At 37.1% G+C, this 24706-nt stretch overlaps 1 protein-coding gene across 2 annotated transcripts; it reads right to left on the minus strand.

Moving 5' to 3' along the window:
* Positions 1-1466: 1466 nt before the first annotated feature.
* Positions 1467-24706, minus strand: MYL1 (myosin light chain 1). Of its 2 annotated transcripts, none has more exons than XM_084892169.1 (7): positions 24157-24706; positions 10916-10943; positions 6883-7026; positions 4985-5158; positions 4466-4543; positions 2499-2541; positions 1467-1767 (listed from the first exon to the last, which is right to left on the minus strand). In XM_084892169.1, the coding sequence occupies exons 1-6, from the start codon at positions 24271-24273 to the stop codon at positions 2513-2515; spliced, it is 570 nt and encodes a 189-aa protein (XP_084748295.1). In that variant the 5' UTR covers positions 24274-24706; the 3' UTR covers positions 1467-1767; positions 2499-2512. The 2 variants fall into 2 exon arrangements, with proteins under 2 accessions (XP_084748295.1, XP_084748296.1); XM_084892170.1 differs by lacking the exons at positions 10916-10943; positions 24157-24706 and adding exons at positions 11196-11220; positions 11974-12288.

A 24706-nucleotide genomic window follows, 5' to 3' on the forward strand; every position in this document is an offset into this window, starting at 1 on the left:
CCTTCTGTATTGAAACCTGCATTGTTCAATATGGTTGTCATGAGTCACATGTGTCTATTTAAATTAATTAAAATGAGATACAATTAAATATTCAATTCCACAGCCACACTAGCCACAGTTCAAGTGCTCAGTAGCCACATGTGGCTAGTGGTTACCCAAGAACTTTGCAGATACAGATTTACATTTTTACTGCAAGTTCTGCTGGACAGTGCTGTGTGAAATTTCCAGTTCCTGGTCTTAGGCCAACTCGGTCTTAAAGACCTTGAGGGCATTGTGAATTTTCCTTATGACTGATTGTAATGTCCCAACGTCATCTTGGCTACAGAAGCCAAAGTCAGAGTTGAAGCTGTTCTCCACTGGAATCCAAGAGACCTTTGCTAAAGTTAGGAGGAGCGTGTGGACATGAAGCGCCTAACACCAGGGAAAAGTTGTGTCAGCTTCCAAATATGTGTTAGGCAGGCAGAGATTTTATAACCCCATGTATTTCTGATATCTTTTGAGAGAGTGGGAGAACTATTTATCACTGCATCTCTTCTAAATGTACAACTACTAACTTGCAAATTCTGCCTTTGTTCTGAAGAAAAGTGACATGTGATAAGCATTATGTTATGATAAAGTAACTTTACACTTTGAATTTTTCTATGAATTATTTAACCATTTAAGACATGTATTAGAGATTGAACCAAGCTTTGGGGACACAGGCATGTGAAAGAGAGGGGAACATAGCGGGAGACAGAATATTAGTAGATATGTTCCTGAATAACAATCTCATCCCAGAGAGGTTTTTCCGGTGACAGCTGAAAGGTCACTTTAAATAGTATCCTTGAAGACATTCAGTGAGAAGGATTAGGGCTTATTAGAATTTTCTAATAGGCCAGATTATCACTAGAAGTGAAATAGTTCAAACCATGAATACAATGATTTACATGCAACCGAGAAAGCCTGCTTTCATCTTGATTTGCCTGGGTAGTTTATATTAAAACATCTCTGATCCTCTGAATTTCTTCAGTTCTCCATTTCACTCTTTCTTGAGTGGGGAAAAAAAAATTATATATATATATATATATATATATATATATATATATATATATATATATATATTGATTTCAGAGAGGAAGGGAGAGGTAGAGAGAGAACCATCAATGATGAGAATCATTGATTGGCTGCCTCCTGCATGCCCCCTACTGGGGATCGAGCCCACGACCAGGGCATGTGCCCTTGACCAGAATTGAATCCAGGACCCTTGAGTCCACAGGCCAGCCCTCTATTCACTGAGCTAAACCAACTAGGACTTTATTTCACTTTTTCAATAATATGTGATTATCACTACTATTCATTCTGTTATTTTCTATATAGACTATACGGATTTGTTCTTTTAATTCATCAATATTCTATGCATTAACAACAGAATTGAGGTTTTAAAAATTATTTTATCTAAGAAGATAAAGCACAAAGCAAGTTGAATATTCCAGACTGAACAAAATTATTTATTGCTCTTTTAATTTAAGGATGATGATGAACCCAAGGCAGAAAATAAAGAGTGGTGCTTGGGTTTGAGATTGTCAGTGTTTTATCCTTGTCTAGAGCAGGAGACACTTGGTTCGTGTTACATGAATGCAATTCAGAGAGAAGTGTCGATATAAAAAAATTCAGGAAGTCCTCAGTCTAGAATGGTCTACATTGTTTTGTTTTTCTGGTGATGGTAAACAGATCTGGACATGGTGTTATGAATAAGTTTCCAGCCAGTCTTCCTAAACAATGCTTGATCTGTAAAGAAAAGGGGAAATGAGTTAGATTTTTATTTATTTATTTATTATTTTAAAAAATATTTTATTGATATTTTTACAGAGAGGAAGGGAGGGAGAGAGAGAGCTAGAAACGTTGATGAGAGAGAAACATTGACCAGCTGCCTCTTGCACACCCCCTACTGGGGATGTGCCTGCAACCAATGTACATGCCCTTGACCGGAATCGAACCCGGGACCCTTCAGTCCGCAGACCGACGCTCTATCCACTGAGTCAAACCGGTTTTGGCTAGATTTTTATTTTAATGTGAAGTGCAAAGAAGAAAAAGCACAAACGAGCCAACATTTCCTTGTGGGAAGAACCTGGTTGCAAGTGCTTAACTTTGACTGCGATAGCATGGTTTTCTGGAGTGGCAATTGTTAAAAACTGCATGTTATTCAGCAAACTTAGGCCCATACTTTTATTAGTGTCATGTTCCAACTAAATTAATTAACTACTCTGGGTTGTTGACTCTTCATTGTATACTCATAAGTACAAAGATAGGATTTAGCTATTAAACTTCTGAAATTTTTGCTTATAAACTTATATAAAATGATCTATTCCTACATAACCTGTTTCAGGAAGTTGAAGTTTTCTGGTCATATAAATAACTTTTAAGAATAATACTAGTTATATGGACAGACTATAAAGTGAAGCAGTTAAGGAAAAAAAAATCAAGAAAGTCTTAATAGTAAAGAGGAAATATATATATACCTTGAGAGCTCCATTTAGATAGACATGATATGCTTGACAAAAGCTGTAGGCACAATACAGACAATTTAGAGTTAGTCAAATTTAATAAAAAAGAGGTTTTAAAAGTTACTTCAATCCTAATTAATCTTAGCTATAATACTGAAGCTTATCTTTTATGCTCTGTACAGCCTGTTATACATATTACTGGATTTATGGCCTTTCCCCTGATTTTATAAATTTAATTTTTGAGTAAGGGGCAGATTCACATGATAAAATATTTCTTCTTTAAAGTATAGAAGAGTTTATAACAACAACAACAACGAAAGTTTCTCACCCTGTCTCCCAGATATTTAGTTTCTCCTTTATAGCCAAGTTCATAGAGCTATTAAATGCATATAAGAGAATACAAATATATGCCTCTTTTTAAAATATACATTTTTATTGATTCCAGAGAGGAAGAGAGAGGGAGACAGAGATAGAAACATCAGTGATGAGAAAGAATCATTGATTGGCTGCCTCTTGCACGCTCCAATGTGGACCGAGTCTGAAACTAGGGCATTTGCCCTTGACTGACATCAAACCTGGGACTTTTCAGTCCATAAGCCAATGCTCTATTCACTGAGCCAAAACAGGAAGGGCCAAATATATGTTTAAAATTTTTTTTTACAGGAATGATGGCATACTCTGCAAATTTTTTTTGCACTTATTTTTCTCACTTAGTAATATACCCAGTATATTGGAGACATTACAATAAACGTAAATAAGAATGTCATTATTTTTTAGGGCTATAGGATATTTCATTGGGTAGATGTACCAGAATCTATTTAATCCATCCTACATTAATGAACATTAAATTGTTCAAATATCCTATCTAATAAAGAGGAAACATGCAAATTGATCATCACTGCAATACACAAGATGGCCACCCCCATGTGGTCAAAGATGGCTGCTGCCATGTGGACACAAGATGGCCACCACAAGATGGCTGGCAGGGGATTTGTGGGTAATCAGGCCAGCAGAGGAGGACAGTTGAGGGGGACCAGGCCACAGGGGAGGGCAGTTAGGAGCAATTGGATCAGCAGGGGAGAGCAGTTAGAGGTGACCAGGCCAGCAGGGAAGGGAAGTTAGAGGTAACCAGGCCAGCAGGGGAGGGCAGGTATGTGCAATTGGGCCAGAAGGGGAGCAGTTAGGCATCGATCAGCCTGGCAGGGGAGTGGTTAGGGGGTGATCAGACTGGCAGGCAGAAGTAGTTAGGGGCAATCAGGTAGCCAGGCAGGTGAGTGGTTGGGAGCCAGCAGTCTTGGATTGTGAGAGGGATGTCCGATTGGAGAGGGTGCAGGCTGGGGTGAGGGACAACTCCCCCACTACACCCTCCTGCACAAATTTTGTGCACCAGGTCTCTAGTATACCAATAACTATGTATCATTCATTGCACTTGACTGCAAGAATGTCCACATTCCTTTAAGTACATTGTTAGAACTGCTAGTACCCCTTCACCACACAAGGATTTAAATGATTTACATTCCCAGCAGGAATGCATAAGATCAGCTTTGTCCACACATTCTTCTCACCCCAAAGTTTGGTCAAACTTTTAATCTTCAGAAATCAGCTTATTTAAAAATGGTATTTTATTGTAGTATCTATCTGCATGTCTCATGTTATTAATGAAGTTTAGCATATTATACTGTATTTGTATATATACGTTCCTTTTCTATGAAATGTCTGTTCATGTATCTATTAATTTTTTTATTAGGCTGTGGTCCCTTTATAAATTTATAACTTTTTATTAGGAAAATATTGTCTGCTGTTTGTCTTTTAACTGCTTCTGGTGGCTTTTTCCATATAAATTAAAAAAACATTATGTGGTTGAATTTATCAAAATTTGAAGTGCCTTCTGGGTTTTATATAAGAGCTAGATGCCTCTTGCAGGAAGATTCCTGCAATAGGGCTTCCTACTGCAGTAACTACCAGAGCACATGAGATTGTACCTTCATAGTTGATGCATCCATTGGAGTCTTCTTGACCTTGCAACAGCGTTTCTACTTCTTCCTCTCTCATCTTTTCACCTGATGAAGCAAAACTCTTTGTTCAGAAAGGAGGGCAGAGAATATTTTCAAAATTCCCACCATAAGTGATTATTTTGGAACTCCTGGAACTATGACTAAGCTCTTGGAGGATAGGAACCAAGCCCTTCCTAATCCTCTCCCACTTAGTAGGTTGTCAATAAAAGTTTTTGAGTGAATGAATTAAGTTCACATTGTACACAAATATCCAAACTCTATCCTATGAGAACTACAGTGTTTTACTATTCATTACCAGTAATTTAAGTTACCATTTTTCCCAAATTCACTTCATTGACACTGTAGTCAATTGAAATGGTTGTTAACTTTTGACTTCTCTCTTACATTTTCCCTCTGTATCTACCTTGGTTTTAACATGATTCCCCCAAGACATACTCCTTCTTCTATAGTCTGTTCTGCTAATTCCGCTAAAACAAATTTCCGTACCCAGTGTGGCGAGAACGTGACGGAGTTCAGCACCCATGACTGTGCCATTGCCTTCCTTGTCAAAGACACGCAGACCTTCAACGAAGTCTTCGTAAGTGCCCTGCTCCTTGTTGTTAGAAATAGCTTGCATCATGGGAAGAAACTGTTCAAACTCAATTTTCTTGACATTCATCTCTGGAAGAAATTGCAATTCGGGGAGTTGTTAGCAAACAGAAAATGCCATCTCTGAGTTTCAAATTGAACTTGAAAGTTTATTCTAGATGACCTGAAAAATCTTCATACAGTGTAAATTTCAATTGATAAGTTGCTGGTGAGAAAAATTTGGTAATAGTTAATAGCCTGAGCTGTGGAGCCCTAGTCCTTGAACTTTTCTCTCCAATCCACTGTTTACAGCTATGTGATTACGGGCAAGCTGATTAACCAATTTGTGTCTCAGCGTCTTCATCTCTAAAATAGAGATACTGCATAGTGTTAGAATGAGAATTAAATAAGATGACACAGGCCAAGTTTGTTACAGTACCTGGGACAGCTGAGTACTTAAGGTTAGCTGCTATTTTTCTAGTATTGTCAATTTAATATTTTTAAAATATATTTTTATTGATTTTAGAGAGGAAGGGAGAGGAAGAGAGATAAAACATCGATGAGAGAGAATCACTGATCGGCTACCTCCTCACGCCACTGGGGACCGAGCCTACAACCCAAGCATATGCTTTGACCAGGAATCGAATTGAGACTTCCTGGTTTGTAGGTCAATGCTCAACCACTGAGCCACACTGGCCAGATTTAATTTAATATTTTTGCGTGATTTACCTGAAAATTTTCCTCCAAAGAAAATGAACTCTGATGAATATTCTAGCAGACTGATTTAGAGTTAGGTTTTCTAGAAGTAAGTGTTGGTTTGTTTTTTTCTTTTGCGACACAAGAAAATTGTCATTTTAATTATCAAAGAAAAAAAGAAATTAGTTGTTTTCTTTTTTTTTTTTTTCTATGGCAAAGATGAACAGCCCACATGTCTGCTTGAAAAGATGTCAGTTTGGTCTTGCTGTTGTTCATGTGCTGTTTCCCAATATTCTATAATATTTTGCCACGAACCTTTGGATTCATTTTTTTTCTTGTTCTAGACTGAAGCCTGGATTTCTGTCCTGAGCAAATAAGTTCTGCAATTTTGCTACTCATGTATGTCATTGACTTTGGTCCCGTGATTTAACTTGGGCAACTGAATGCAGGTCTGGCTTAGATTTTCAGGTCTTTTTGTAAAAAAAAAAAAAAAAAAAAAAAAAAAAATTACTCTGATAAGATTCATCCTGTTTTTATTAATTAAGATAGCTGAGTTTCCTTTAAGAGTCTTACAGCAGCAGGGTGTCAAAAGACAGGCCATTGGGCCAAGCCAGCAGGTATTTTCTGTCTCCTGAAAACATTGATTTCATTTCTCTGGCTTTTATCAGAGCAGATATCCTCTCAGGATGTGCTATTATAATTTGCTTGGAGTTATTTGCAAAGTGCATTATGTTTTAGTCATATTTAACATCTTTGTCAAAATGTAATTTTGCCTTTGAAGGTTTGAAAAAATGTGTAGACTTGGGTTTTATTTCATTTCATTAACCTTTAAATTATGAGCATTAAGATAAGATGATGATAATGATGTTAGCATTAAATATTATTTCCTTGCATTAGCATGAAATTTTATCAAGCTTGCAAATTCTCAAAGGGAGGTTAACTTACTTTATGAGGGAAAAAACTGACTCTAGCCAAGTGGCACACTTACCATCAAAAGCCAATTAAGTCCTATTCTGTGAAACTTATTTCTTAATAAATCTCTCTTACTCTGAAAAACACACACACACACACACACACACACACACACATTTCTCAACTTATTGGGGAAACATGGGATGTACCTTCATTGGTGGGATTTCCCAGGACCTTCTTGACCTCTGCATTGGTGGGGTTTGTGCCCAGTGCCCGGAGGACATCACCAACTTGGCTTAAGGTGATTTTGCTGTCACCTGTCCTGTCAAACAGGAGAAACGCCTCCTTGAAATCTGTAAGAAACAAGAAGCATTAGCGGGCTTTTTTTCTTTCTTTTTTTTTTCTTCTACCTCAGACCTATAAGTTAACCCTAATTTCATCAAAGATCCAGTTCAAACTATTTTACAAGTATTTCCAACCACTGACATTGTGATTGCTAGATTCTCCCTTTTCCTAGTTCAGATAGTCACGGACAAGCCCTATTTTAAAGCAGCATTTCCAATTTCAAGTCATATGTTATTATTAATCAGATATGGAAATTGGATCCTCTAGTCATATTTGTTCATATTTTCTTCATCTGTGTGGGAAGCAGGAATGGGTTAGGGAATTCTGAGTCTTTAAGAATTCCTTATATAACCTCTCATATAATTAACATTAATAACATTTCAAGAAAAACAAATTTTCAAATGGGGTTGTGTTTATGAGGTCAACCCAAACTTCTCAAATTACATGGAAAAAACCTCCTCTTGAGTTACAAATTTCCTACATACTCCCCTTAACTAGTTTTCTTCAGGAATAACTTCATTTTTTTAGGAAAAAAATCTAGAAAGGTGAGACAAATCTCAAAATTCTATAAGTGATCATTTAACCATGTCAATGTGTGACGGTAATAGGCTCCTAGTATAAATTATTCAGAAGGAGGAATATGTGCTTGGGTCTGTTGCTATGATAATCTATTTTTTTCAGGTCATACATATGACAACATGTTGCTATGTTAGCTTTAAGTACATATTTCCTAATGAAAATTTTATGGAGATAATGGCAAATTCACATGCACTTTAGAGAAAAAGTACAGATGTCATAAATACTCTGCCTAGTTTCCCCCAATAGTAACATTTTGCAAAATCATTGTATACTGTTGAAATCAGGGTATTCACATTGATAGATACCACCACTTTCATTCAGATTTTCATTTTACTTGTACGTGTGTGGTGTGTGTGTGTGAATAAGTACACATTCTTAAAGTGATTTTTTTAAAGCATGACCACTATATTCCTTGTTTCCTAAGTTTTGTCATTCTCCTTTAATAGAGTGGCTTTGCCTTTCAGAATTACATTAAAAAAGAATTAAGGCATGTACACCAAAAGGACAGAAAGAGGTACTACTCTGGATTAGGGGCCAGTAAAGACATTTTAATAGAACCTTCTAAATTTAACTAAATGAATTCCCCAGGGAACCCAAAAGTACTCATGGCAACTTGTTGGAGTTAATACTAACAACATTCAAAAAGCATTTGTGAGTGAAAGAGGTGAAAGCAGTCTTCTTTTAGGCCTTTAGTTGTTCGGGATCAAAAGATACCTTCTGGATAGGTTACTCAGCAAAATACCCTATTTTACTGTTCCTCCACCCACTAATCTAAGATTGAACCAGGCATTCTCACTGTCAACTACTGTGATCATGTTTCCCTTCTTTGCTAAAACTTTCCCCTCATATTTTCTGCAATCTGACTATAAAAGGTCATTTTCCTAATCTGAAAATATGCTCCAGGCTCTGCGGGGTCATTAAGTCAAATATTGTTTCATCTTTCTAAGGGACACACGAAACTGAACTATTCCTGTTACTGGCTCCAGGCTTTCATGCACAAATTGCTCAGCGGGCTCACTATTACCCTGGTTAGATACTTGATATAGAAATAGGAATTTTATGGGCTGTAATAGAATCTTCCTGACATTAAACCTTCTGTTGATTTAAAGGCCAGAAAGATATTGTTCTTCCTGCCCCAGAATTCCAAAGCTTACGTTTTTCTCTTGAAGAGTCTAGAACATGGGTTAGCAAACTCCTGCCTAGGGGCTGGCCACCTGTTTTTGTAAACAAAGTTGGAATACAGCTACTGGTTTTTGTGTACGTATTGTCTGTGGCTGTTTTCATCAGCCACAGATCTGGGTTCTTTTTACAGAGATTGCATTTGCCAATGAGGCTTAACATATTCACTCTTTTATTCTTTCAGAGAAAATATTGGCCAGCCCCTTGTGTAGAACAATAATGCTCTAGAACTTTCTGGGATGATTGAAATGTCCTATATCTGGGCTGCCCCAAATTGTAGCTACTAGTTACCTGCAATTCTTGAGCACTAGAAGGCAACTACTACAACTGTGGAAATGGATTTTTAAATGTATTTATTTTTTAACTATTTACAGTTTAAATTTAAATATCCACATATGGCCAGCGACAACTCTACTGGACAGCATAGGAGGACTTAGACCTATAGGATGCTGTGATTTTCTATTTGTTATTTCTTCTTTCCTCCAAATTTATGAAACATTCAAATAGAGTAGCCTTGAGCAAAACTATTTAATCATTAAACAAGGGATAATCAAAGGAAGTCTTCCTTCTTTTTTGAACAAATAGGATTTCCATTTCATTTAAAAATGCTACTAAGAAACATTTGTTTTCCTGACACAGAGAAAAAAACAGTCCACCACACCAATATTTACCAAACTCTGTATCTAAAACATGTTTCATATATGAAATGATAGTTTTCATAGTGATAGTTTAATAGTTTAAATTTCCCTTCTGTCCCTGTAAGGGTTTTAAAGTTTTCTATTGTTTGGTCCTACCATAGTTTGGCTTTCAAAATGACCCTGTAAAGTAGACATTTAAGAGGACTGGGATGAAGTTAGCTGAAAATGTTGCAGTATTACTAGTTAAAAATGAATCAGAAAATCAAACAAATTATAGTAGAAGTGCCAACTATTTTGAATTAAAAAAACCAGTCCTTTGTAGTATAATTTTATAGGATATTGAGTTCTGAGTCATGAAGTTATCCAATTGTTCTACACAAGGCCATTAACCATGATGTGGATACGAGTGTCTGTACTACTGCTACTACAGCAAATATCCTCTTTTTCCTTCACTGATGTTTGAACATGAGATAGTCCAGACACTAAAACACAGGAAACTGTGGAATTCTTGAGGTGGAGAACTGAGTCTTTGAATAGGTCCTTATTAATCACCTTTATTTATAATTACATATTATATACCATAACATATCTAATATAGAGACTTATTATGACCAATATTCTAAGTTATATATCATACACCTAATTTTTTCTTCCCTTCTCTTCTATAGATGTATTTCTATCTCACTTTCTTTGAATATGGGACAATCACTCCATAAAACATGCCTCAGTACACTTCTAGTAAAAAAATAAGATCTTATAGGGCACAGAACTCTTGGATTCCAAGACTGAAAGGAGAAAAAAAATGGGAGTGTCAGGAAAAGTATTTGGATTCTCTTGAATCGTAAGAGCTTAAGTTTTTTAGTAACTGTTTTTATAAAAGATATTCTAATGAATTTAAACTAATACCATATTTTGATCCTGTCATTCATTCTTAGGTTACTCCCCGGGAACCTGTCTTACTGTTTCTCTCCCCCCACCCCCCCCAACACACACACACACACAGTTTATGACAAATACTCTTCCCTCTTTGTCTGTGAATTTACTTTTATCCTATATCTACTTGACCCATTATTTCTCTCAATGCATTATAGTGCCCATTGAGATTATAAAGATTTGGTAATTGGCAGTTTTATAATAATTATTTTATTTTCCAAATTGAGCAATTCAGACTTGCAAAATCTTTCTTTAAGTATTTGATTAACAAATTAGCCATCCAAAATCGACATATTTTTGGGGTACATCTATATATCGGTATTTAGAAATCAGGGCCTATTTTGTAGTGTTTATCTATTGTTTGCTTAAACCTCTGATCGCTAATTCTAAGGAGGGGGTGCTTGGGGTGCTGAGAGGAGTTAGAGAGTGACTGAGAGCATTTATATATAGAGTGGCAGCACCAGCAGGGGGCCATTAGGGAAGAGCTAATATCATCCAGAGGGAGCTGGCTTTCCAAATCCATCTTTCTGAGTGTGTGCATGTCAACAGCAATATCTTTTAAACTTACCATCCTGCTGTTCCTGAGAGAACTCGATCTGTTAGGAAGAAATTAACCACAAAGAATATTTTAACCAACCAACATGTCCTGACTTTCCAGTGTATCCAAGCTAATTCCCTGAGTCATCTTTCAAGTAAGCTCCCAAAGTCAGCCTACTTTCCAGAATTCAGGCATAGCTTGGACACTCACAGGTTGAGCCGGGTAGTCTCATGCCTTAGAGATAAGTGATATTTCCGAAAGTAGGCAGTGTTCTGCCTACATCTGAAGTAGAAAAGCTCAATTCACTTACCAGCAATCTGGTCAGCACTGAAGGACTGTGGTGGCGAGAGGGAGAAAGAATAAAACAGCTAGTACTCTTTCAAATGCATTGACAGAATCGAGTGCTGTCTGTCCTGAGATTTTTTAGAGAGCCATGTAGGTTTCATAGTATAAGAAGGTTGCCTTAGGATATGTTGGAGTCTAGGATAGAGAAAAAGCTATTGCAAAAGATAGTTAGGGAACATCTCTCTTCAACGAATCAGTGGTTTAACAGAGGCCAAGCCAAATACTTCCTAGAATAAGATAATAACCTGGCGTGTATTGAAGATTTGTCTAATACAGGTACACTGTTTTTAGGAAGTACAGATGCACTGCCTTGAATCATTACAAGCCTTCCTCTGTTTAACCACCACATTTTTACTTAATGCATCGGAAGTAGATTACTCGGCTTTAGAAATTGACATCATTCGGTTGTTTTTTAAGGTGTAATATTTTCCTATAGTTGCAGAGTCATTTTTCTTTCTAAATTTAGATATAATAAACCTTATGTGATATAGCAAACGTTGATGAATCATAAACGACTACTTTTGGGGACTAAGTCTTATTTTCCCAGCTGGCATAATAGCTCAGATGACCTCTTCTATCCTCACGCCCTCCCCTCACCCAAAACCCAAAGCAGATTCTAAAGTCTCCTATGGAATAAGCTATCTCCCCAATTCTGTTCTACGTCTGCCCTTTTTCCTCAGTAAGACTATAGCCCCCATCTCTTTCCTCCTGCAAATGCCAACTACTTTTCTGGTAGGACCCACCATGCTGGAGCTGCTGGGCTGCACAACAGCGGCGGAGATGGGAGATGGGAGATGAGGAGTCTCTGAGGGCGGCTGCAGTCCCTGAGTGGGGCCGCCCTGGCAGAGGCTGCCTTTTATTGCTGGGAGGCGGTGACCTCAGAGTTCTATTCGGGTCTCTGGGAGAGAGGCAGCCACTCCCTTTGGAGAGTTCTCTAGCTTTCTCAAGGCAAAGAAGGAAAGGGATCCGAACCCTGAGGGCTATTTTTAGGAACCCAGAAACCATAGTAGGCAGCCATAGTGAGCCCGAAGGCCTGTACTTTTATGGTCTTTGTCTCTGAGATGCTCTCTGGAGTGTCTTCCTTTAAGAAGCTGATTTGCTTAGGGGCAGAGGAGGCTCGGGTTTCCCTAGGGGCCTGGCCTGACCCTGCTCTCAGTGAATTTTAGACTTTGCAGACTCCAAGTGGGCAAGTCTTGGTATTAATGGAACGTATTGGATAGGACTGGTTTGGGGTTTCAGTTGGCAACCCCTCGTGGAAAAGGTCAGAGGACCTGGAAGGCATCACACATTCTGGGAGTTTCTTAGGGTTCACCCAAGTGGTGATCTGGCCAATTCTTGAAAATCTGTAATTAATCAATTTTTTTTGCAGCCTGTGTTCTCAGGAGTATAAAGCTTATCTAAACCAGGAATGGCTTTGATCACTGTTTTTCACCATTCTCCTTTAATACCCTTAGGATTGGGTATTTTCCTCCTTCCCTGTTATCTTTATGGTGGCTTACCAGTCAATTTTTTTTATTTTTAATTTCTGAAGTATTTCTAGGCAGGAAAGCTGTTAGACTTTCTCTCTCTCTCTCTCTCTCTCTCTCTCTCTCTCTCTCTCTCTGTGTGTGTGTGTGTGTGTGTAAGCTTTATTCCTGGTTCTTTTTAAAACAAAACAAAACAAAACAAAACAAAACAAAACAAAACATAAGTCATTCAGAAAAAGCTAAGAAAGATATGATTTCACTCATATGTGGGATGTAAGACTGAAACTCTGAGCACAAACAGCAGTGTGGTGGCTGCCAGGGGGGAAGAAGAGGACTCTAAGATGAGGTGACAGGAGGAGATTTGACTGAGGGTGGTGGGCACGTGGTGCAGTACACAGATCTTGTAACATAGAAACCCACACCTGACACCTGTATGTTCATGTCGACCATTGCCACCCCAATTAATGTAATAAAAAATAAAACAAGACATTAACTTTATGGTGGTGACATTGAAAAATAAACATTATATGAGTTCAAGTGTACAATTCCATAGTACACCATCTGTATATTGCATTGTGTGCTCACCACCTAAAGTCTAGTCTCCTGCAGTCACCATATATTTATAAATCCCCTTCATCTCCTCCAACCTCCCCATTCCCCCTTTTCTCTAGTAATCACTGTTATCTGTTGATAGACTGTTTTTGCATTCTTTTTCTCTCCTTCTAGTTGAGATTTAAAAATTTTATGTAAGTTCCTAGTAGAACATGCTGATTCTGTTTCTGTTATGTCAAACATTTGATGGCTCAGTCTATAGACTGAGAAACAAAAGAACCCAGAACAGAGGCTGTGGGAGGCAAAGCTGTACGTTAGAATTTGAAAGGTATCCCAGGGAGTGGCTGGTAAAGGGTTCTCCTGGTAGCTTCTCTGAACAGAGAGGGCACTCTCTTCCACGAATGGTACTGTGCAACATGGTACAGGGAAAGATCGGTCTTAATATGTCCACTAATGTTCACACATGTCTACCAGTTTTCTACTTATTTAAAGCACCTCACAGGCATAAGAATGTTGGAAATCCTAATGTCAGTACTGTTTCCATATGACTTTTAAAGAAATGGTCACAGAAAGCATAAAGTCTCCCCCTGCTAGACAAATGTGTATTTGCAGCTTTCCCTTAGCATTTAGAAAGAAATCAGCACTTAAAATGTGTATTATTTTTTGTTCAAAGTCTACCAATAGTGAAAAAAAAAATCTCAGAGGGTCTTAAGTTCCAAAATGGGACTGAAAATATAATTTAAACAATATTAGTACCCAGGTAAAGTATCTTCATAAGTAGATTGATACTTTGAGAGAGTTAATAAAAATATTTAAACACTTTGAATCATTAGGGGAAAATAGAAGGGAGGGACAATTGATAATTGTATAAGTTGAAGTTTCATGATTTTGATGCAAAAATTAAAAGCTTTAGAGAAAAACTATGTTTCTTTCTGTTTTTTTTTAGTCTTGTAATTATATGCATTATGTTATTAGATTTGAATTGCTTATGAGTAATATTGAGAGCTAGCATATATTTTTAGTAGAGCTGATAAATATAAATAATACAAATAAACTCATCAAAATTGCCCTACATAATGATCATTTTCTTTGTTTCTTTTCTTTTTTTTTTAGTAGAGATGTATATCTTTGAGTACATATGGAATATGGTCAATTTGTATAAAATCTGTTGAATATACTGGGAAGTCATTTTAAAAGTTATGTTTATGTTATGAAAAAACTATTTCTTACCACTTGGATATCATGTATAGATTTAATATTATTACAATTAAGAGGTTGCCAAACTATTTAACTCTATTTTTTCTCTGAACTATATCACATAGAGCAGCGTTTTTCAACCGAGATGTTGCCTGGTGTGCCGTAGGTGCAGACAAGACAAGAATTTTATAATTTTTCACTATTTTGTTTACTTAATATTTCATAATAAAGTAATTATAAAATACTTTCTTTGTGTTTATTTGATTCCTATTCAAGAGAATTACTTTATATATAGTCAATATAGGCACAGAGTTAAATTTTTTAACATTTTCTAATGGTGGTGTGCCTCGTGATTTTTTTCATGAAACAAGTGTGCCTTTGCCCAAAAAAGGTTGAAAAAAAGGTTGTATTAGACCAATAGTAAAACAACATCCCACATTTTTGTGAGTTATATACTGTTTGGCTTTGGATTTAGGCAGGTAGTAGTGTACAAGGTACTGGTACTAAATATGATTTTTGTTGCAATATTGATAGGTCTTTTCTCACTTTGAGAAGCATTTTTCTAAAAGTAATCATGAGGTTTGGTTATCTGATTAAAAAAGATAGTCTCTCATATATAGAAGACATTTAAAGGAAAAATGTAAAGGACATTTAATCAAACAGGCTCTGGAATTGATGTATGTTATGATTTGGTAGTGTTAACCAATGTCACCCCAATAAATTTAATTAAAATATTCTTAAAAACTGCTAAAAAAAAAAAAAAAGATGAAGTAAAACAAGAAGAGCTATAGTAAAAGGTGATTTGGAAGATGTGTGTTGTTGATACTGAGGGAAAATGCCCTAGCAAGGAACACACACCACGGTCTTTAAACAACTTCATCATCACTGCAAGGCATGTGGGACTGATCACTGATGAGGCTAAGTAAAACAGTCAATCTACCAGGGCCAGCTTTCAATCAAGGAAACATCGCTATAGGTCCTCTGATTTAATGCCTTGCAGAGAGACAACAATCTGGATGTATGCAAATCCTAAGGAAAACTTTATTAATTTTTCAGGCCAAACTCACAGAGTTACTAGGAATCATCATAAAATACCAGTATAAGTCTTATTTTAAAACTTTGAGCTTTGAATTTCAGAATAACTCAATTTAAAGGAAATGAATATTTTTTGTTGCATTGTTTTTACCTCAACAAAGGATATACTTAGGTTGCTGACTATAATCTACACTAATAAAAGAGAAAGATGCAAATTGACCACATTGCTGTGATGCCCACCAGCCAATCAGGAGTAAGTATGAAAATTGACCAATGAAGATGGTGGGTTAATTTGCATACACAAGCATGGAGCAGAGACTGAGGGCTCCGGCCAGAGCAAAGATTAAATATAGAAGACTGAGGAAGTTTGGCTTCCCCACTGCGGCCAGAGTGAAGGCCCGGGTCCTGGGTGCCAGAAGAAAACCAGTGCTGGCAGGGGAAGGAAGGCCTATTGCATGAATCATCATGCAATGAGCCTCTACTAATGGCATAAAAAGGTAAAATCAAGAAAAATGAGAATATAGTACTGGCCCAGAATGTCTAACAGAGAGAGAATAATAGATGGCTATGTTGGATAATTGAGCTGAACAGATAAAGAAATGATTAATTCTCTGCAAAGATGCTTAGACTAGTCAACTAAATTCAAGCACATTAGAGCAAAGGCTAAATTATTGAAGTAACACAATTCAGACCTACAAAGATTAATAGAGACCTATGTAAATTTTAACAAAACATTTAAAATGTGACCCAAGCCAGAATCGGTTTGGCTCAGTGGATAGAGCGTTGGCCTGTGGACTGGGGGGGTTGGAAGGGGTGGGGGGTCCTGGGTTCAATTCTGGTCAAGGGCATGTACTTTGGTTGCAGGCACATCCCCTGTGGGGGGAGGGGGTGCAGGAGGCAGATAATCGATGTTTCTCTCTCATCAATGTTTCTAACTCTCTACCCCTCTCTCTTCCTCTCTGTGAAAAATCAATAAAATATATTTAAAAAATAAAATATAATAAAAGGTGACCCAAGTCTACATTTCAGATTTCTCATCAGCTTTTGTATGGTTAATGATTGATAAATAAATCTAAAATTTCTTGTGGGTTGAAATTTTTCTAGTTGTTTTTGTTCACATGTAATTTGTTAAAAATCCAAGTTGTCTTTTTGGTTTTCCCTCCTTTGATTTTTAAAATATGAACGTCAGGAAAATTTGTTGCATGTTTCATAAGAAACTAGAGGTCCAGTGCACAAATACGTGCATGGATGGGGGTCCCTTGGCCTGGCCGACAATTGGGTCCCATATGGGCCGTCTCACCCTGTCCCGATTGAGGCTGATCGGGGCTGATCAGGGCTGGCTGGCAGCGGGGAGGGACCACAGGAGGTTGGCCGGCTGTGGGAGGTTGGCTGTGGGAGCACACTGACCAGCAGGAGGCATCTCCTTTATTGAGCGTCTGCGCCCTGGTGGTCAGTGTGCATCATAGCGTTTGGTCAACTGGTTTTTCGGTCGACTAGTCAAAACAGTTGTTTAAGCTTTTATATATATATATATATATATATATATATATATATATATATATATATATATATATAAGTATCTGCTTTTTCCTACTTATCTGGAGAAAAAATTCCTTTTGTGACAATAGGTATACATCAATATTGACATTACCATTTTAGAGGTTTCAGATCTTTTGATATAGTGGAAAGAAAACTAGATAGGGATTAAACCATTCAAAATTTTTTTCTGGTTCTTATAACAAATCATGTGTCTTTGGATTAAATAACCTCTCTTATTATAACTTCCTCAAATATAAATTATTATACTTAATGATTTCTAGGGTACTACAGTGTCCCTTCTTTTTGTTAATAGAATATACTTCAACTCCCTTTTTCTAGTGGAAAAGGGTAGGGTGTCTAAAAATTCAATTATTAATACTATTTTGAAGTAGTTTAGTTAAAGAGGATTTAAGCAAAATATAATTTCATACACTGTGTTCAGTTGAGTCAGAAGTTTTATAAACAGGAGATAGTGTATTTGGGCACTTGATTGATTAAAAGAACCTCATTCACCACAGTAGAAATAAGTATAAAAAGTTGATTAGGAAGTGATCTTCTCTTTAGGGAGAAGTTTCTTCTCTGGCTTCAGCTCACCATTATTAATTTATGACTAGAATAGCAAGGATTTATCATCCATATAATTTAAATTTTAACTAGTGTCATTGAAGCCCTTCCTATCTGCATATTATAATTTTGCCCTCCAAATTCTGAGTTGGGTGATAAACAAAGGATAGAGTCTTGCTTGTAAAAGCAAACTCTAAAAGACCTTCTTTTCATACAAAAAGTATTTCAGTATGAAAAGACGCGGAAGAAAGTGCAGTCTCAGCAGACTAAATATAATCCTTCCCGCAGTTTCCATGAGTCAGATGGTGCTGAATGCCGGTAATTATGGACTGACTTCTAAAGACAACGTGCCAGGGGTTGGTGCAGTTGCAGCCCTAAAATGTCGAGAGGTTAAATTTGGCGCTGTCACTTCATGATCTTCTGGACTTGCAAAGATTTCGTTCTCTTTAACATTGAAAGTGCTACTGGCCATTAATTGGTGAATACATCTATTCCTTTCCAGACCGCACTTCACTTCACAGAGACATCAGCCAGTTGTTTGTAATTCAACATATAGTATTACAGAGAGATACCGATGCCCTTTAAAATTTTTCCACTTCTTTCCACCTGTTCTCTTTTTTTTGAAAGTGGAAACTTGATGCGGACACTCAGAGATAGTCTTAAATAGTTTCTGATTTGCTCCTGAAGTTATATTCAAATCCCAAATGGATTAATATTACAATTGATCAACATTATATAGTACTATTAAAAATTAACTCATATTATTGAAAAACCAGAGTAAAAACAGGCAAACTCTTATAATTATATAGTGAAAACTTAAAGGCAACTTATATATGTTCCCCCCACACTTTCCTTCTAACTAGAACTTGACCATATGTGTTCTCTTCCTCAAACTGGTTAAGATTTTATTATTATACATGTGGCATTATATTTTTATAAATAACCCCAGTTAATGTATGGTTGGGATTTACAGTTCAAACCATGTTGTTTACTTGTAAATAGAAATCCCATACCATTCTCAGAAGATTAGCGTGATGGCAAAATTTGGAGGTCAGATTTAACATATGCATATGTGAAATTAAAAACATACTCATTTAAAAAATGTAATCAGCCTCACTACATTTAGCAATATTTAAAAATAATTTGGTATAACTTAATTTTTTTTTCAGCTTTATTGGGATATAAGTGACATATAACAGTGATTTTCAACCAGGGTTCTGCAGAATGTTTTAATATGTGCAGCACTTGACTATTGAGTCAGGGGCACTGACTGCTTTTCCCTTAGATTGTCAAATGAAAAATGACAACAGCCGACACAATGATAGCCGTCCAGTGTGAATGAATCAAAATTATATCTACTTTTTTTCAGATCAGCAAAAAAAATTTTTCTTATTGTGCCACAAAATGTTAGTAATTAGTTTATGTGCCATGAGAGGAAAGAGGTTGAAAATCGCTGACATATAACATTGTGTAAGTTTAAGGTGTACACGTGATGATCTGATATGTGATGACTTTGATACTGTGAAATAATTACCACAATAAGATCAATGAAGACGTCCATCACTCACATAGGTATCTTTTATTTAAGTGAGAACTTTTAAGATTTAGTGTCTTAGCAGCTTTCAGGTACACAACGCAGCATCATTAGCTCTAGTCACCGGGCTGTATGTGGATCCCCAGAAATTCTTCTCTTATACCCTGAAGTTTGTATCCTCCGACCACTTCACTCTTTCCTTCCACTTCCACCCCCACCCCTGGCAATTACCAAGCTACTTCCATAACAACATTGAAAAAATATATACATGGTATGTTTCCAGCTTTTTATTGGAAGCTGTAGCACAGTAGCTAGGAGTCTGCATTCGTTCCCAATATTCCCCCTTCCAAGTGTAAAAGAGAACACAACCCACCAGCCACAGAGGGCGGAGAAGAGAGGAAAGCTGCGGAGAATAGGGAGAATAGAACGGTAGTGAAGGGCCAAGGTTAAGGCATGAACTTGCTTTGAGGTGTGCTTGTCCCTCCCTCTTGTGGTGACACAGGGCTGTGCAGGGTAATGTAAGAGCCACTTATATTACCCTGCATGCTGGAGAGGAAAATAGTCTCCTTTACACATTCTTACCAACAGCAACTCACGCTTTGTAAGCAGGAGGTAGGTTGTGATATGCTTAACACAGTGGACTCTGGATTGGCCTGTGAGGTTACTCCGAGCTCCATCATCACTAGTTATCTGATCGTGGATATAACACCTTTTTTAGACGTTTCGGTTTTTTTCTTGCAAAACGAGGCTAAAACAATCTCAGTGCAATGTTTTGAGGATTCAATAAGATGACAGGGCACAGAGTAAATTCACAAGGAATGTGGTTGTTCTATTATAAAGAACTTTATAGTTTTTCAAAACCTTTCACGGCCATGACCTTATCTGATTTCCCCAGCAATTCTCCTAAGTGGGGCTGGGTTTGTATTAGCCTGGTTAGGTGTGAGAAAAACAATTTATAGATTAACACTAACAATCCCTGACCAGAATAAGTTAGGTGTCACAATGTATACATATATTTGCCTCCACTGAATATCCATAAGTAAATAGATGTATTTATTAGGAATGCTATATTTCTACCTTACCCATTAAATTGGAAGTGTAAGTTTTCCCAAGCACATGGTCAATTGTTGCTGAGAGGCTTGTTACTGAATGAGTTTCTGTCAATGCATTTTGTACCTTTACCACTTTTTGTCATATTGCCTGCAATCCAGTCAGAGATGACCCGATTGAGTGGTGAATACAATGAGAATTAAAATGTAAGCCACAATGAGAGACATGATTCTTAGTCCCATCACTTCACAGCAATCCTGACATATAAGCTATAGCATGCAGCATGCAAACTATTCATGTACACATTGAAGAGCTTTAAAAATCTAGTAGCATGGTAATTTCATAACTTATCTACTTTTGTTATTTCACTTGGTTGTAATTGGGGCATCGGGTGTTAATTCTTGTGTTTGCACCTACAACTGTACTATTCAGGGTAGGTTTTAATTCCTACACTTGAGGTTCTGTCAGGCAGTGTTCTTTAGTTAGGGCAGTGCTGTTGGAAGTATCATCTCTGTGAAAGCAAAGAGCTCATAACTTCAATGTTCAAATATCAGCAGAAAATGTGTTTTTGAAATAGGATACCCATAGACAATCCATGGAGATAAGACATCCTATAAGCATTTCCTCAGATATCAAAGATTTTATGTCAGAACAATTGAAGAAACTGTTCTAAACAAATAACCCACAAATCAGGAGGAAATTAAAAAAAAAATCCTCACCCAATAATATTTTTCCATTGATTTTTAGAGACTGGAATAAAGAGAAAGACAGAGAAAATATCAATGTGAGAGAAACACATTGATTGGTTGCTTCCTGCATGCTCCCTGAACAGGGGCCTGGCCAGGGAGAAGCCTGCAACCTAGCTATGTGCCCTTGGCCGGAATTGAACCTGGGCCCTTTGGTCCGTAGGCTGACACTCTGTCCACTGAGCCAAACTGGCTAGAGTGGAAATAATATTTAAAAGCACATTAAAAAAAAACAAACACCACAGTTAAGAAATTGATAAAACTAATTAATTTACAAGATTGTTCAGAGTTTATGGTGAGTCAAATAAATGGCTGTTAAACATGGTATGTTATGTGAAACACAGATATTGGCTGGGAATAATGTTGAGGAATTCAATAATACCATGATTATAATATTACACAAAGATCGTTACGCTTAAACTTTAGCATTATTCAAAGACTAAAGGACAGATAAATTTCTAAATCTTATGATATATGAAAGTTTAAAATCCAATTTAGTTTTTTTATTAAGTTTTCAGAAAGTTAATGAACACATAGAATAGCTCTATTAATTTCTTTAAAGTTCATTTTCTCTGCTTGAAGAAAGTTTAAAGCATATGAGGTAATATAACTAGGAATATCATTAAGTGATTAAAAGCATCATAATATGAAATGTTTTAATGTGCATTTTAATTAGCCTTGTTACCTACTTGGATGAAATTAAGTTTATAAAGTCCTCAAGTTACATTACATTCTTAGGCCATGTTATCATACCTATAAATATGTACTCATTTCATATTGATAAATGAAAGTTATTGAAGGTATTGAAATTCCTTCACAAAAATATATTCATTTCACTCCTATTTTCTTTTTCTATCAAGAATTGGCTCTCTGGATTGGCTGGCATGGCTCAGTGGTTGAGTGTCAACCTATGAACCAGAAGGTCATGGTTTGATTCCAGTTAGGGCTTAATCCCCAGTGTGGGTTATGCAGGAGGCAACCAATCAATGATTCTCTCCCATCATTGATGTTTTTATCTCTCCCTTTCCCTTCCTCTCTGAAATCAATAAAAATATATTATGTACAAAATAATTGGCTCTCTGAATTAAAGATGAAAGTTAATTTCTTCCTACTTCTTCTAGACTTACTTAACTTCTTTTTGGGTTTGTGTCCCTTACTGGGGCCTATCACATCTCTTGTTCTGCAGGGAAGTAATGAAGATGGAAGAGACCCCATCTTTATAGAGACTCCGAGGAGTATTTCCTTCTTTTGCTTAGTTGCACTAGCTCATACCAGCTTTAATTCAACCTAGAGAGGAAAAGATAATCCAATTTTCTTCTGACTATAAACAAGGAATCTATTTAATCTCTTGATTGAAAGAGTGATGTTTTGTCTTGTCTTGGAAATCCCCTTACCTGCCAAGCTAAACTTTTATTTATTTACTTATTCTTGCACCATTTCTCAGGGAAGAACATTAATGCCTGTTTTCATTAGGGAGCTACTTCTTTTTCTTCTTAAGATAAGGGTACATTTTCCCCTTTCCAGATGCCTGTAGTCCCTGATACAAAGAGAGGGTATTGTCTTATAAATCACAATAAATATAAAGAGGAATTGCTTTGACATTAATTTTTATCTTTAATGTTAGGATAGAGCACAGAACCAGAGGATAGAGACAGCCAGAGTTACTGGCGAGGCTGGAATCACGCTTACTGTGCAATGTAGTCAGCGTTCATCTATACAGCTACATTAACTAGGTTGTGCGGGTGAAACATTTGGTTTCCTCTTAATGAACTGTATGCAGGCAGTCCTCATGGCGGAAATATATTTATTAGGAGGTCTGACATGCATTTCTCTTCCTAAGTAGATATTTATTAAAAATAATAGTTCCTAACAACAACAAAACAAGTTCCTAACCACCATTATTAGATTCTATGAAAATTTGACTTCAGTTATCTCTAAACTCAAGATAAAATATTGATGATAATCTACTCCTCCTTGGAAACATAAAATTTAATGTTTAACAGGAACGTTATAAGAATTATGAATGTATTTATTTAACTTCAGCACATATGTCTAAAGATGACCTAAGTAGATATTTATGTTAAGAATATTTTTAAAATATGCAATTATAGAAAAATAGTCAATGAAGTGTTTATCTGTAGGTTAGCATTGCCATTGTAAGTAAAGTGTCAAGTTAGCAAAATTCAGATTTACTGTGTCCTGAACTTTTGACTTAAGGGAAAAGAGCACGCATAGACACTTTCGCCCATGCGTTTTCCATATAAGGCAGGGTTCTGAGGATGTAGACCTTAAAACTGTCCTTTGGACCAATCTCGGAGAAGGGGCTGAGGAGAAGGGGCACATTTGATGGGTTACATCACCGAGAGGTAACAGCCTCAAGCATTGCATCATTTTTCTAAAAGCAGCTCACCTTTTGCTATTCAAGAACTGTGATCACAGGCAAGTGTTGACACAAAAATGAATCACATTCTCCTTAGTTCAAGGATGCAAGACCTCAAAGACACAAACGAAAAGCCACACAACCAAGTTTTACAGTATTTTTTTGTGTTAGTTTCGTTTAGAAACAGCACACGCATTCTGAATTAAATCCCGTGTATAAATAAACAAGATGACAGTTAGTCACTGAAACACTTGAGTACATAATTGTCTGCACTGCGATCTCATTTAGTGTTGTATCCAGTTTTATCAGGCAAAGCTGAAGGGGAAATGAGCTGGAATTGCAAAAATCTTCCCTTCTTTCAGATGAAATAAAGCTGCCGTCAAATAAGGACATCCGGGACAACTGGGTCTCCAGCTGTCTTAACATTTTTGGAAGTCACTGGAGGGACTCAAGCGTTCTTTCTGATACAGCTTTCAAACAAGGGACCTAGTTTCTACAGAGATTTTATTAAAAAATTAAACCAAGCATTGGCTTAAATATTTGTAAAGCACCTTTACTCTTATATAAATTACCCATAAATTGCACTTGAACAACTTAGGGAGGGAAAAAAGGAAAGTAGAGAGCAAAACCATAGAGAAAACACAGGTCCCACAGGCAATTTCCATGCTCATGGCAATCTTATTGAAATTACATGTTGGAGCTCATTTATTTTTTCATCAGGATTCTCTCCTCTCCACACCTACCAGTTCACCTAATAACGACATTGGTCTCGATGAAGAAAAAAATCTACCTTTTGCAAGTTTCTAGAGTTCCCTGCTGTGGGAAGATGTTTCAGTGACCAAACCATTCACCCGTGTGGTTACCTTAATGGCAGAGAGGTCAATCTTCTCCTCTTTGGGTGGGGCAGGTGCAGGGGCCGGGGCAGGGGCCGGGGCAGGAGCGGCCGCGGCGGGCTTCTTCACGTCCTTCTTTGGTGCCATTTTGTTGAAAAGCACGGGTTTTTTTTTTTTTTTACAAAAGGAGAGAGAGAGAGAGAAGGAGCACCTCCAACAGAACCTGTCAAATGATTCTTGGAAGAGGAGTGGCGGAGCGGCGGATGCCCGGCCCAGCGTCTTGAAGGTGGCCCCAGAGGATTAACGGTCGGAGGGCCCGCATATATATTTCACTCAGTGCCTCTCAGCCCCGCACAGGCTGGATTGGACAGCTCGCCAGTCCAGGGGGGTGGCATTTCTGCTCAGTCTATAAATGGAGTTGAAAGGGGTCAGGGCTTCATCATATTTTTTTAAACTCCTCTTGCTTTTTTTTTTTCTTTTCTCCCCACCTCCATCTATAAAAGAGAAAGACATATGCCAAAGCCTGTTTCAGATCCTTGGGTGATAGTAAAGTTGATTGACTGGTACTATTTTCTTCGTG

Source organism: Pipistrellus hanaki (assembly GCF_964339955.1).
Source record: "Pipistrellus hanaki genome assembly, chromosome: 8".
Lineage (NCBI taxonomy): Eukaryota > Metazoa > Chordata > Mammalia > Chiroptera > Vespertilionidae > Pipistrellus > Pipistrellus hanaki.

Bases quoted from the DNA above. Each gene is read 5' to 3' on its own strand.
- MYL1 (XM_084892169.1), bottom strand. From the start codon at position 24,273: ATGGCACCAAAGAAGGACGTGAAGAAGCCCGCCGCGGCCGCTCCTGCC. The intron at 7,027-10,915 runs GTAAGTTTAAAA...TGTTTCTTACAG, and splicing joins CTCTCAGGAACAGCAGGATG to ATTTCAAGGAGGCGTTTCTC. The intron at 4,544-4,984 runs GTACGGAAATTT...TTGCTTCATCAG, and splicing joins TCACGTTCTCGCCACACTGG to GTGAAAAGATGAGAGAGGAA.